Source organism: Macaca mulatta, chromosome 14 (assembly GCF_049350105.2).
Source record: "Macaca mulatta isolate MMU2019108-1 chromosome 14, T2T-MMU8v2.0, whole genome shotgun sequence".
NCBI classification, from domain to species: domain Eukaryota; kingdom Metazoa; phylum Chordata; class Mammalia; order Primates; family Cercopithecidae; genus Macaca; species Macaca mulatta.
Window position 1 is genome coordinate 46763149 of NC_133419.1, and position 14631 is coordinate 46777779.

General features: G+C 42.5%; 1 protein-coding gene across 1 annotated transcript in view; it reads left to right on the top strand.

The window, feature by feature from the left end:
* Positions 1-14631, top strand: part of SPTY2D1 (SPT2 chromatin protein domain containing 1) — a 28466-nt gene that overhangs the window by 6714 nt on the left and 7121 nt on the right. The window contains exons 2-3 of the mRNA XM_015114657.3: positions 10872-10986; positions 11759-13294. Of these exons, the coding sequence (XP_014970143.1) occupies positions 10872-10986; positions 11759-13294 (1651 nt within the window). The remainder of the gene's footprint in view (positions 1-10871; positions 10987-11758; positions 13295-14631) is intronic.

Sequence of the window (14631 nt, forward strand, 5' to 3'; positions counted from 1 at the left end):
CTGTAGCCCAGTCTAGAGTGCAATAGCGTGATCTTGGCTCACTGCAACCTCTGCTACCCAGGTTCAACCCATTCTCTTGCCTCACCCTCCCAGGTTGCTGGGATTACAGGCATATACCACCACGTCTGGCTAATTTTTTTTTTTTTTTTTTGTATTTTTAGTAGAGATGGGGTTTCATCATGCTGGCCAGGCTGGTCTCGAATTCCTGACCTCAGGTGATCCACCTGCCTCGGCCTCCCAAAGTGCTGGGATTATAGACATGAGCCACTGCACCTGGCCAAGGGTCTTTTATCTCAGCCATGTGGTCTGAGCCTGGTACAAGAACATGAGGAAGTTAATTTAAAACAAAAGGTCATTAATTAAGAGGTCATGCTCAGGCCGGGCGCGGTGGCTCAAGCCTGTAATCCCAGCACTTTGGGAGGCCGAGACGGGCGGATCACAAGGTCAGGAGATCGAGACCATCCTGGCTAACATGGTGAAACCCCGTCTCTACTAAAAATACAAAAAAACTAGCCGGGCGAGGTGGCGGGCGCCTGTAGTCCCAGCTACTCGGGAGGCTGAGGCAGGAGAATGGCGTAAACCCGGGAGGCGGAGCTTGCAGTGAGCTGAGATCCGGCCACTGCACTCCAGCCTGGGCGACAGAGCGAGACTCCGTCTCAAAAAAAAAAAAAAACAAACAAAAGAGGTCATGCTCCAAGACTCCATCTCCAAAGTCAACCTCCTCAGGGCTGAACAACCTTTAGAAGCCCCAAAAAGACTCTCCATTTTCTTTCACAGATTTGAAGATTACTTGTCTCATGTCTGGGGCAGTGTTGGATTTCTAACCTAGAGCAGTACCTCTCAACTGGTGTTTTAGGGAGAGGATCTTTTAGAAACTACTATTCACCTTATTCCCATAGATTTTCTGTTATTTCCCTTCCCCATCACTACCAAGATAATCTCTTTCTAAGTAACAATTAACCTTTATAGTGCTTACTCTGTGCCAGGCACTGTTCTAAGCACTTTATATATTTAATTTAATCACCATAATAACCATATAATGAAGAGTATTTTACTAATGAGGAAACTGAGGCCTGTAACTTGCCCATGGTCACACAGCTAACAAGTGATAAAGCTAGATATGGTAGAGCAGAGAATCTAATCCAGGCAGATTAGCTCCAGAGTTCTTGCTGTTAATCATGAGCTTGTGTTGAATGAGGGACGTGTACTGAGGATGGTATAGTGAGGAAGGTTGTTACCTACACAGCTTGAACCCATCCAATTCCCTATCCCCAACTCCAGCCTTAGGCAGTAACTCTATTTTTTTTTTAAATGACATTCTTAGTATACAGTAGAGTCTGATGGGAGAGAAATGTAAAGGCCAAACCAAAATCATTTGGAAACTGTTAGGCAGAAGGATGTTTACAGCTTGTTTAGGAGGGTGCCAGCATGGTTAACAGAAGTAGACTCTGAAGGTGAGGGAGGATAAGATGGAAGTACAGTTGTAGACCTTTCTGAAGTACTGGCATTATCCAAGAGGCAGGTGGAAATTAGGGAAAGGAGGTTAGAACTAGGGATCCAAGTTTTAGAGTTAAATTAGAAACTAGAGGTGAAAGTGGTAGAGTCAGGCATTGTAGCTCACACCTGTAATCCCAGCACTTTGGGAGGCCGAGGTGGGTGGATCATGAGGTCAGGCGTTCGAGACCAACCTGGCCAACATGGTGAAACCCATCTCTACTAAAAATAGAAAACATTACCTGGGTGTGGTGGCAGGCGCCTGTAATCCCAGCTCAAGAGGCTGAGGCAGGAGAATTGCTTGAACCCAGGAGGTGGAAGTTGCAGTGAGCCGAGACCACGCCACTGCACTCTAGCCTGGGCAACAGAGTGAGACTCCATCTCAAAAAAAAAAAAAAAAAAAAAGTGTTGGAGTTAAATTAGAAGTGACCAGCATGGGCAACAAAGTGAGACCCCCCCATCTCTACAAAAAATACAAAAATTATTAATAGCCAGTTGTGGTGGTGTGTGCCTGTAGTCCCAGCTACTCGGGAACCTGAGGTGGGAGAATCACTGGAGCCCAGGAGTTTGAGGCCACAGTGAGCCAAGGTCATGCCACTGCACTCCGGCCGCCTGGGTGACAGATCAAGCAAGACCCTATGTGTTTCTTTCTTTTTTTGAGACGGAGTCTTGCTCTGTCACCCAGGCTGGAGTGCAGTGGCCAGATCTCAGCTCACTGCAAGCTCCGCCTCCCGGGTTTACGCCATTCTTCTGCCTCAGCCTCCCGAGTAGCTGGGACTACAGGCGCCCGCCACCTCGCCCGGCTAGTTTTTTGTATTTTTTAGTAGAGACGGGGTTTCACCATGTTAGCCAGGATGGTCTCGATCTCCTGACCTCGTGATCTGCCCGTCTCGGCCTCCCAAAGTGCTGGGATTACAGGCTTGAGCCACCGCACCTGGCGACCCTATGTATTTCTTAAAAAAAAAAAAAAAAAAAAAAAAAAAAAAGAAGTGAGGTGTGTTGTAGTGAGAACACTTTTGGGGCTGAGTTAGGCGATCTGGATTCTAATTCAGACTCTGCTATAAACTGTGTGATTGCCAGTAAATACACAGGTGTCCTGGGCCATTTCTAACATAGAGGTTGGACTAGAGACTCCATGAGACACCTATCTGATATTATTACATTTTATAATCAGGTATGTTTTTATAAACACAATAACAGTACCGTTTACATTTAACTCCATAGCAATTATGAATAGCATCTTTTGGTGCAGGTTATTAATTTTTATCCTCTTAGCCATCCAGCTAAGCAGTTCTAATGGAACCATTGGTTTTCCAGGCCTACTTTCTTTCTCTGACTCTGATGTTCTGAGAAAATTTTTTAAAACTGTGTGGTAATTATTAAAGTTAAGGCTGTAGCATTCTTTGAATATTCCTAACTTCTAATTCTAACCAGTTATAAATCTCTTATGTAAAGCCATCAATAAATTTATATTTTCTACAATTGAAACAATATGTTATCTCCTGGGTAAAGAACAGCTTTCATGGAGGGATTGACTTTTTTTTGTTTGTTTATTCTCGAGATGGAGTCTTGCTCTGCCGCCCAGGCTGGAGTGCAGTGGCACAATCTCGGTTCACCACAACCTCCGCTTCCCGGGTTCCAGCAGTTCTCCTGCCTCAGCCTCCCGAGTAGCTGGGATTACAGGCAATGCACCATCCCACCTGGCTAGTTTTGTATTTTTAGTAGAGATGGGGTTTCTCCATGTTGGTCAGGCTGGTGTTGAACTCCTGACCTCAGGTGATCCCCCCGCCTCGGCCTCCCAAAGTGCTGGGATTACAGGCATGAGCCATCGCGCTGGCCAGGGATTGACTATTGATTCCAACATAACATACAGTATTTGTTGTACACATATTTCTAGACTGATGTCTCCTTATTTTCTTAATCTGGCCTAGATGATACAGTTTAAATGCAAGGAACAGATATGTCTTAAAGTGGCTTAAAATTTTCTAAAGCTCTTGACTTCAGAATTACAAATCTTGGCAAAATCTCTGATGTTGTATTTAAATGACAAATTTCACTGTGGTGGATCATTCATTGGGGTGTAGCAGAATGACGGAGTTGGCTTGCAGTGAAATAAAATGGATATGCTTAGGATAAAAGAAACTCTTGTCCAGCTGCTTTCCATGAAGCTCAAACAATGAAGCAGCCTGGTGCCTTGAATCAGATTCAGAATTGATGGGTCCATCTTGATGTGCTGCTGCTAGGACTAAATATGACCGTGTGATGCGAGGGGAAGTGCCAAATAGTTCTTCTGGGTTATTAAATAGAATGCAATGTAATCCAGCCTGAAGCTCTTTTTTTTTTCTCTCTCTCTTTTTAAAAATGATTCTCCACTGGGCTACGCCTGTGGGGAACTGTTTTTTAAAATATTTCATTACAACACATCTTTTGATACCAGGGTCTATTGCAACCCCAATGAGAAAAAGATCTGTGGTCGTATACCTAAGAGAAAGGAAGATGTGCATCCACATAAAAACTTGTACACAAATGTTCACAGCAGCATTATTCATAATAGCCAAAAAGTAGAGACAGTTCGAATATTCAGCTGATGAATATAAAAATAATGCATGGTATATCTATACAATGGAATATTATTCAGCCACAAAAAGGAAGGAAATATTGATACATGCTACAACATGAACCTTGAAAACATGCTTAGTGAAAGAAGCCAGATACAAAAGGCTACTGTATCTGTCAGTGTTCTCCGTGGAACCAGTAAGATTTATTTTAGAGAATTGATTATGGAGGCCTGACAAGTCTGAAATTTCTAGGGCAGGCCAGCAGGCTAGAAAATCAGGCAGGAGTTCATGCTGTAGTTTGAGATAGAATTCCTCTTCTTAGAAGCCTCGGGTTTTGCTCTTATGCCTTCATTGTCATGATTGGATGAGACCCATCCACATTATGGAGGGTAGTTTTCTTTACCCTAAAGTCAACTGATTGTAGATACTATATCTACAAAATACCTTCACAGTAACGCTTAATGTTTGATTAAATAACTGGGTATTATAGCCTAGTCAAGTTGACATATAAAATTAACCATCATAGCCACATATGATTTCATTTATATGCAATGTCTAGAATTGGTAAATGCATAGAGACAGAACGTAGATTAGCGTTTGCCAGGGTCTGAGGGGAGACGAGAGCGTGGAGTCATTGCTAAAGCCAAGAGATTTTTTGGGAGGATGATTAAAATATTCTGGAATCAGATGGTGGTGTTGGTTATACAACTCTGTGGATGCAGTTGACCCTTCAACAACATAGGCTTGTGGCTGGGCGTGGTGGCTCACGCCTGTAATCCCAGCACTTTGGAAGGCCAAGGCGGGCGGATCATGAAGTCAGGAGATCGAGACCATCCTGCCTAACACAGTGAAACCCTGTCTTTACTAAAAATACAAAAAGAAAAAAAAAAAAAAAAAAAAGCCAGGTGTGGTGACGGGCGCCTGTAGTCCCAGCTGCTTGGGAGGCTGAGGCAGGAGAATGGCCTGAACCCGGAAGGTGGAGGTTGCAGTGAGCCGAGATTGTGCCAATGCACTCCAGCCTGGGCGACAGAGCAAGACTCTGTCTCAAAAAAAAAAAAAAAAAAATAGGCTTGAAATGTGTGGACCCGCTTATACGTGGATTTTTTTCCAATAAGTTTTTTAAAAATTTGTGACAACTTAAAAAAACCTGCAGATGAACATAGCCTAGAAATATTTAAAACAATTAAGAAAAAGGTATATCATGATGCACAAAATGTATGTTAATTGACTATGTTATCAGTAAGGCTTCTGGTCAACTTTGAGTTGTTAGTAGTTAAGTTTTTTGGGAGTCAAAAGTTATACATGGAATGTTGTTGTTGTTGTTTTGAGACGGAGTTTTGCTCTTGTTGCTCAGGCTGGAGTACAGTGGCGTGATCTCAGCTCACTGCAACCTCCACCTCCTGGATTCAAGCAATTCTCCTGCGTCAGCCTCCTGAGTAGCTGGGATTATAGGTAGGCACCATCACGCCCAGCTAATTTTTTGTGTTTTTAGTAGAGATGGGATTTCATCATGTTGGTCAGGCTGGTCTTGAACTCCTGACCTCAGGTGATCTGCCTGCCTTGGCCTACCAAAGTGCAGGGATTACAGGGATGAGCCACCACTCCCAGCCAGAATTTTTTCTTACTGCACAGGGTGGTGGCATCCCATGCTACCATGTTTAAGGGTCAGCTGTATATCAAAAACCATTTAATTGTATACATTAAATGGATGAATTTTGTGATATATGAATTATATCTCAAAGATTTTCTTTTTGAGACAGAGTCTTGCTCTGTCACCCAGGCTAGAGTACAGTGGCACAATCATGGCTCACTGCAGCCTCTACCTCCTGGGCTCAAGTCATCCTCCCACATCAGCTATATAGCTGGGACTACAGGTGTGCATCACAATGTTCGGCTAATTTTTGTATATTTTGTAGAGATAGGGGTCTCAGTATGCTGCCAAGGCTAGTTTCGAACTCCTGGGCTCAATCAGTCCTCTCACCTCAGCCTCCCAAAGTTTTGGGATTACAGACATGAGCCACTGTGCCCAGCCATTCAAAGATATTTCCAAAAATATAAAGATGATCTGTAGTGACCCAGTCTTTTTTTTAGGCTGTGAACCTAAACTTTGTCTAAGAGTGTTTTAATATCTTACTGGTATTTGTGCCGTTGAGTTTTTTTTTGTTTTGTTTTGTTTTGTTTTTTTTTGAGATAGGGTCTTACTCTGTTGCTCAGGCTGGAGTGCAATAGCACAACCACAGCTCACTGCAGCCTCGACCTCCCTGGCTGAGACAATCCTCCTGCCTCAGCCTTCCGAGTAGTTGGGACCACAGGTGTGTGCCACTGTGCCCAGCTAATTTTTAAATTGTTTGGAGAGACGGTCTCCCTATGTTGCCCAGGCTGGTCTTGAACTCCTGTGCTCAAGCGATCCTCTCCAATTAGCCTCCCAAAGTGCTGGAATTACAAGTATGAGCCACTATGCCTGGACTGAGTACATTTTTAAGCTACAGAGGATATAAGAAATTAATTGATTATGGCTCAGTTCATATAAACAAGATTAAGCCTCATTAAAGCAGCGCTGACCTTGCCTTACTGCTAGCTTTTTAAATTGTTTAGAAGATCAACAAAATAGACATTGCATAGATTTATTGAATTTCTTCTGCATCATAAGGACAGGACAACAAGTACTGTAAAGTTGTTGGGTTAAACGTGAGACCAGCTTAAGTATCCTTAATGATTAGAGGTGTTTAAAAAGGCAGAATTTGAAATCAACATATAAATTGATGAGAACAGGTGTATACTTTGAAAAAAAGCTAAAAGTAGCCTTTGTTATTCTTTTCAAAGCAAATCTGAGTCCCTGAACACCACCTTCCTTTTCTACCTTTCCTGTATTTTTGTTCCCTAAGTCAGTGTTTTGTTTCTTTCTTTCTTTTTTTTTTTTTTTTGAGATGGAGTTTTGCTCTTCTCACTCAGGCTGGAGTACAGTCACCCAGGCTGAAGTGCAGTAGTGCAATCTCGGCTCACTGCAACCCTCCGCCTCCTGGGTTCAAGCAATTACTGCCTCAGCCTCCCTAGTAGCTGGAACTACAGGCGCCTGCCACCATGCCTGGCTAATTTTTTTGTGTTTTTAGTAGAGACAGGGTTTCACCATGTTAGCCAGGATGGTCTCGATCTCCTGACCTCGTGATCCGCCCGCCTCAGCCTCCCAAAGTGCTGGGATTACAGGTGTGAGCCACCGTGCCTGGCTTAATAGTATGTATTTTTATATGAATTGGAAAAATGTAACTAGTTGTTCAAGTCAGTCATTTTATGGATATTATTGCTGAGGTAAAGCTGTAATAATAGGTCATGATGTTAGTCTGTGAGTTTTTTGTTTTTGTTTTTGTTTTTGTTTTTTGAGACCAAGTCTCACTCTGTTGTCCAGGCTGGAGTGCAGTGGCGTGATCTTGGCTCACTGCAACCTCTGCTTCCCAGGTTCAAATGATTCTTGTGCCTCAGCCTCCCAAGTAGCTGGGACTACAGGCATGAGCCACCATGCCTGGCTACTTTTTGTACTTTTAGTGGAGATGGGGTTTCACCAGAGTTTGAGGCCAGGCTGGTCTTGAACTCCTGACATTAAGTGATCTGCCCGCCTTGTCCTCCCAAAGTGCTGGGATTACAGGCATGAACCACCGCACCCGGCCAACTCTGTATATTTTTTTAAATTAGTAAGTAATAGTAGGGGTAGTATACCACAAAGGCAAAAATCATAAAGGTAGTATGCAAATGACTGAAGCTTGCTAATAAACACTGCGTTTAATTATGTCCCATTGACACTGATGTTTTCCCTTTTGGATACCAGTATTCAGTCAAGAGCAGCTTTTTGGTTTGTCATATCCCACTTTCTATCTCTTGCACTCCCAGGTTAAGACAAAAGATATCTATCCCAAAATCATGTTAGATAGTGCTCAGTGCTGGGTTATTTGGACAGCAAACCAGTCCTGTTTTAAATAAGTAACGCTAATATATGTATTTGCATTTTTCTTGGGGAAAACCTTGTATGGGGCTTTAATTTGTATGGGGCTTTATAACTCTATGAGCTATATAATGGACAGGGACAGGAAATTTTTGTTTTTTGTTTATTGAGATGGAGTCTTGCTCTGTCGCCAGGCTGGAGTGCAGTGGCATGATTTTGGCTCACTGCAGCCTCTGACTCCCTGGTTCAAGCAATTCTCCTGCTTCAGCCTCCCAAGTAGCTGGGTTTATAGGCAGGCACCACCATGCCCAGCTAATTTTTGTATTTTTTGTAGAGATGGGGTTTTACCATGTTGGCCAGGATGGTCTCGATCTCCTGACCTTGTGATCCGCCTGCCTCAGCCTCCCAAAGTTCTGGGATTATAGGTGTGAGCCACTGCACCCAGCCTTTTTTTTTCTTTTTTTAAAGAGATGAGTTCTCACCATGTTGCCCAGGCTGGGCTCTTAACTCCTGGGCTCAAGCAATCCTCCCACCTCAGCCTCCCAAAGTGCTAGGATTATGGACATAAGCCACTGCAACTGGCCAGGAAAATCTTAAGTGTTGGTGAAAAAAAAATCCACCTTCCTCTGCTTCCAAATCCATTAATGGGATGGAGTAGACTGAGTGTGTGCCTCTGCTTACAAGTTTTTGTATGTCTTAATTTGAATCATATTCATGGTGCCCTTTCCACAATGAAAATGTAAGTTGCTTGTGATTAAGACCTGTGTTTATGGTTCTTTTCTTGTAAACAAGGACAATTTTATATATATCTAGTTAGTATTCTCTTTCTCCTCTCCCTTTCCTTCTCCTTTTTCTCCTTTAAATATTGAGCCCCCATCCACTATGGAAAGAGTCTAAAATTAAATTTACAAAGATACGGACTTTAAAGGATCTGATTGTGGCCTAGCCAGGGTGACTGGGAAAGAAATCTGGATGCTGTCTTAGGATTTCTCTCTATTAGGGATATGTCACTTCTCAGCATTGCCATCATGCAAGATTTTCAGGTTGGATTAGAGCCTGCTTCCTTGGCTAGCTGCTTCGTTGGCAGACTAATTTACTCAGAACTTCCAGCCTGTTTCAAGATATGTCGTATTTGGCAGCCGTAGAGTAAGCACATATCTTTTGGTTTTCCTCCAAGAATTTCATACATATTTGGGAATAGTTTTTTGGTTCCTAAGTTGTCTCAATTTGTTCTTGGACATGTTTCTTTTTCTGCTAGCCACAGCAACAGGTACATTCGATGAGAATGCATCTGCCTAACAAAACAAAAAAAAGGAGGATACTTTAAAAATCTCATTTCCTGGATTTAATTCGGAATGGTCCTAGAGGTGAATCATCCCTGGTCTGAATTTATTTTAGCTCTATGTTCATCATATTTCTCTCATAATAGGTACTTATAAAGTGGAAATATTTTTCCTTTTGTAGTTCAAATTAATATTACTTGAGTTTAGTATTTTCTTGATGCAGTTCTATAAAAACTGAGGTCCAGAGGCTTCATCTGTGCCAGGATAATTTGAGCATTTTTGGGGTGTTATAGGAACCTGTCTGAAAAAGAGTTTGTGAGGCAAATTAACATTTACTGAACATAAGAGCTACAGTTAAAGGTTGCCGGGAATTGGGCCTTTATTGCATAGATTTTTTGAAATGCTTTTTTACTGTGGTTTGCCCCTAGTCTTTGTGTGTGGTCAAAGTAAAACTTCAATGTTTCCACGTTCTAGGCGAAATAACACACGTAGCTATGAGTCCCTACTAGAAAATCATCTGGAGTAGTCAGGAGAGAAAATAGTTGTGAGGAGTAGTTTTTTCTGTTTGTTTGAAAAGTTGGACTTTGAAATGCTTCGTTCGAATGCAGGCTATTTTTAAACTCAGAATTTTATACATTTACTTATTGATTGATTGATTGATTGATTGAGACAGAGTTTTGCTCTGTCGCCAGCCTGGAGTGCAGTGGTGCATTGTCGGCTCACTGCAACCTCTGCCTCCTGTGTTAAAGCCATTCTCCTGCCTCAGCCTCCAAAGCAGATGGGATTATAGGCGTGCGCCACCACGCCCAGCTAATTTTTGTATTTTTAGTAGAGATGGAGTTTCACTATGTTGGCCAGGCTGGTTGCCAACTCCTGACCACAGGTAATCTGCCCGCCTCAGCCTCCCAAAGTGTTGGGATTATAGGTGTGAGCCACTGCACCTGGCCTAAATCAGAATTTTTTTTTTGAGACGGAGTCTTCTCTGTCACCTGGGCTGGAGTACAGTGGCAGGATCTTGGCTCACTGCAACCTCTGCCTCCTGGGTTCAAGCAATTCTCATGCCTCAGCCTCCCAAATAGCTGGGATTACAGGCACCTGCCACTATGCCCAGTTAATTTTTTGTGTTTTTAGTAGAGATAGGGTTTCACCATGTTGGCCAGGCTGGTCTTGAACTCCAGACCTCATGATTCACCCGCCTCAGCATCCAAAAGTGTTGAGATTACAGGTGTGAGCCCCTGAGCCCAGCCTAAATCAGAATTTTAAAACACAAATAATCGATTCTTCTAGGTGGTGATTTCATTTAGTTACCCAGTCCAGGTACTTTTTTGGAAAATAGCCTGAAAACAATGCTTCTGTGAATTGTTCATTTATGCATTATTTTGGGATGTTACATAGAAACTTTATACCCAAAAATCATCATACATAATATTTAGTCTGAAATTTTATAGCTAAGCTTTACTATGGGTTATATGATCTCTCAGTTATTCAGAATAGGTTTCACAGTTAACATTTATACCTCTTATTACCTGGCACAGTGCCTTATACCTAATAATATATTTTAAAAGTTGAATTGCTTATAACTTTTACTGTTTTTGTTTTTAGAAAAGGTATAGTTTGGCAGTGGGGCCTCCAAAAAAAGACCCAAAAGTTAAAGGTGTCCAATCAGCAGCTGTACAAGCTTTTCTTAAAAGGAAAGAAGAGGAGCTTAGACGAAAAGGTATGTATCTATAGCCTTATTCTCAATTTTAAAGTCTTCCATCTTCACATCTAGCTTGTACTAAACCAGTGGCTGTTTATAAAAACATAACAGGTCAACAGATTTGGGAGGGTGTGTGTGTGTGTCTGTGTGTGTGTGTGTGTGTGTGTGTCCAGGTTAACTGACTGTATTCATGGCTTTACATATGTTATCTCGATCATTTGTATAAACGTTTTCTTTTTTTCTCCCCTTGAAGTAACAGATTTTTGGGGGTTAGTAGCCATATCTTCTAACTGGCCATAGTAAATCCCCAATAAGAACTCCATTCTTTAACTTTGGTTCTGAAAGTGTTTCTACCCATTTTGTGTTTTAATTTTTATTAACAGAATGCTATCTAAAAGGCTAAACTAGAGATAAGTTTTAAAGTCTTTATCTCAAATAGTTCTTCATGCAGATACAAAGAAACTGATTCAATATGTTTAAGTATTCATTGAATCGTAATTAATAACAACTGCTAAGGGGATATTAATGTTCTTTTAACTTGGTGATGTATTTGGTTTGAAGTATTTTCTATATTTAAAGCTGAAAAGTAAGTCTCCCACTTGCTTTAGTCATATAGAAAAACCCATATGTCTCCCACTCATTATGTAAAGATGACTCATTTGATAGTTGTTCAAATGACTTCCTCATTTGATTCCTAGATGTCTTCAAACTGTAACCTGAATATTGTATTTTCACTTGAGCAATCTTGAGATCTCGAAATAATAACATATTCTTGTTTTGTCCGTTTTAGCCTTAGAGGAGAAAAGGAGAAAAGAGGAACTAGTGAAAAAGCGAATTGAGCTCAAACATGACAAGAAAGCAAGAGCTATGGCCAAGAGGACAAAGGATAATTTCCATGGTTACAATGGGATTCCTATTGAGGAAAAGTCAAAGAAGAGGCAGGCAACAGAAAGCCATACCAGCCAAGGAACCGACCGAGAGTATGAAATGGAAGAAGAGAATGAATTCCTTGAGTACAATCACGCAGAGTCAGAGCAGGAGTATGAGGAAGAGCAAGAACCTCCCAAAGTTGAAAGCAAACCAAAGGTCCCCCTTAAAAGTGCCCCACCACCTATGAACTTCACTGATTTACTCAGGCTGGCTGAGAAAAAGCAGTTTGAACCAGTGGAAATCAAGGTAGTGAAGAAATCAGAAGAGCGACCTATGACTGCAGAAGAACTTAGGGAGCGAGAATTCCTTGAACGAAAGCATCGGAGAAAAAAACTTGAGACAGATGGAAAACTACCTCCAACTGTGTCCAAAAAGGCACCCTCTCAGAAAGAAAGTGTGGGCACAAAACTAAGCAAAGGTTCTGGAGACAGGCATCCTTCTTCCAAAGGAATGCCCCTTCCTCATGCTGAAAAGAAATCAAGACCCAGCATGGCCAATGAGAAACACCTTGCTTGGTCTTCATCAAAATCCATGCCAGGAGAGAGGATCAAGGCAGGATCTGGCAATAGCTCCCAACCCTCACTTCGTGAGGGCCACGACAGACCTGTTTTCAATGGAGCTGGAAAGCCTCATTCCAGCACCTCTTCACCAAGTGTCCCAAAGACTCCTGCTAGCAGGACTCAGAAATCTGCTATTGAGCACAAAGCCAAAAAATCTCCATCCCATCCTAGCCATTCCAGGCCTGGGCCCATGGTCACCCCACACAATAAGGCTAAGAGTCCAGGTGTTAGGCAGCCAGGCAGCAGCTCTAGCTCAGCCCCTGGGCAGCCCAGCACAGGGGTTGCTCGACCCACAGTTAGTTCTGGCCCTGTGCCTAAGCGCCAGAATGGCAGCTCCAGCTCAGGACCTGAGCGATCAATCAATGGGTCCAAGAAGCCAACCAATGACTCAAATCCCTCTAGGCGGACAGTCAGTGGTACATGTGGCCCTGGACAACCTGCAAGCAGCTCAAGTGGCCCTGGGCAACCCATCAGTGGTTCAGGTAGTTCTGCAAGACCCTTGGGCAGCTCTCGTGGCCCTGGCCGACCTGTGAGCAGTCCACATGAACTTCGACGACCAGTGAGTGGCTCAGGCCCCACTGGGCGGTCTGTCAGTGGCCCTGGGAGATCCGTAAGTGGCTCAGTTCCAGCTGGACGGACTATCAGTAGTTCAGTCCCAGGAAGACCAGTGAGCAGCTTGAGACCTGGGCGAACAATTAGTAGCTCAGGTCCCACAATAAAGCCTAAGTGCACTGTTGTCTCCGAAACAATTTCTTCCAAGAATATCATTAGCCGGTCCAGCAATGGACAGATGAATGGAATGAAGCCTCCCCTATCTGGCTACAGATCTGCCCAAGGTAAAAGTTCCCCTCACCCTAAGGAGTATATATTTGGCATTAGGAAATTGGAAAGAGTTTTTATATTATCAGGGACCCTGTGAACCCCTCATATGCTGTCCTTTAATGTACTGTAGTTTTGATAGAATCATGATGTTTTATCTGCCCTGTGGTTGAGAGTTCCTTTTTTTTTGTTTTTGAGACAGGGTCAGTCACAGGCTCAAGCAGTTCTCCCACCTTAGCTTCACAAGTAGCTGGGACTATAGGCGTGTGCCACCATGCCTGGCTAACTTTTTATTTTTTATAGAGATGGGGTCTCAATACGTTACCTATACTCGTTTCTAACTCCTAGGCTCAGAGATCCGCCTTCCTCAGCTTCCCAAACTGCTGGGATTATAGGCATGAGTCACTATGCCCTGCTGAGAGTTCCTTTAATGATCATGGCTTGGAAAGGTCTTTAGAAAGAGACTTGTCTAGGATCTCTGTTTTCACCCTTGAAACGTCCCCAAGTGTGATAAACTTAGCTTTGTGATTTGTGAACATTCAGGGTGAATGTACGTGACTTATATATGTATGCTACAATGGATGAATTAATCTACTTTTTCCTGAGGACTAAAGAGACTTGTCTTCAAGGATCAGAGTGTAATTGAAAGCTTATTCAGCAGATATTTCTTGGGCACCCATTATGTGCCAGGAACTGTTTTTAGATTGTACTTGTATTTCTGCTTGTTATAATGGTTAGTATCAAGGTCCTAAACACTGATCCTTCAGGAATCTACTGTCCCAAGGTGTGTGATCACTGGTGGCACCTGCTAGCTGCTAGATCATACTTGCTTTATGCTAATAGGCATTTATTAAAGCACTTGTTAGGCTCCATGGAGAATATAAAAAGGAACCAATGATTGAATTACTTGTTTTAAATTTCCTAGTTCAGCTAGACCATTGATTCTTAACAAGGGCAGTTTTGCCCTCCAGAGGACTTTTGGCAATCGTCACAACTGGGGCTATGGGGGATGCTACTGGCATCTACTGAATAGAGGACAGGGATGCTGCTGACAAACAGTGCATGGGATAGCCCCCTGACAACAAAGAATTATCTGGTCCGAAATGTCATTGAGCTAAGGCTGAGAAACTAAGCTAGGGAGACAAGCCATGCATATTATAACAACCGTAGAAGAACAAAAGAAGTGTCTGTAATCAAAAACTAGAAAGTAGTTGTTCCCAGATGCTGGGCTGTTGATCAATGCCTGTCTTAATCAAAGCATTTGATTAAAAAAATGCAAAGTTTTTATCAGTCTTTTGGCAGAATGACAAAAGGATGATGTAGTGAGTTTTTCCTACAGTCAAATTTACTCAGT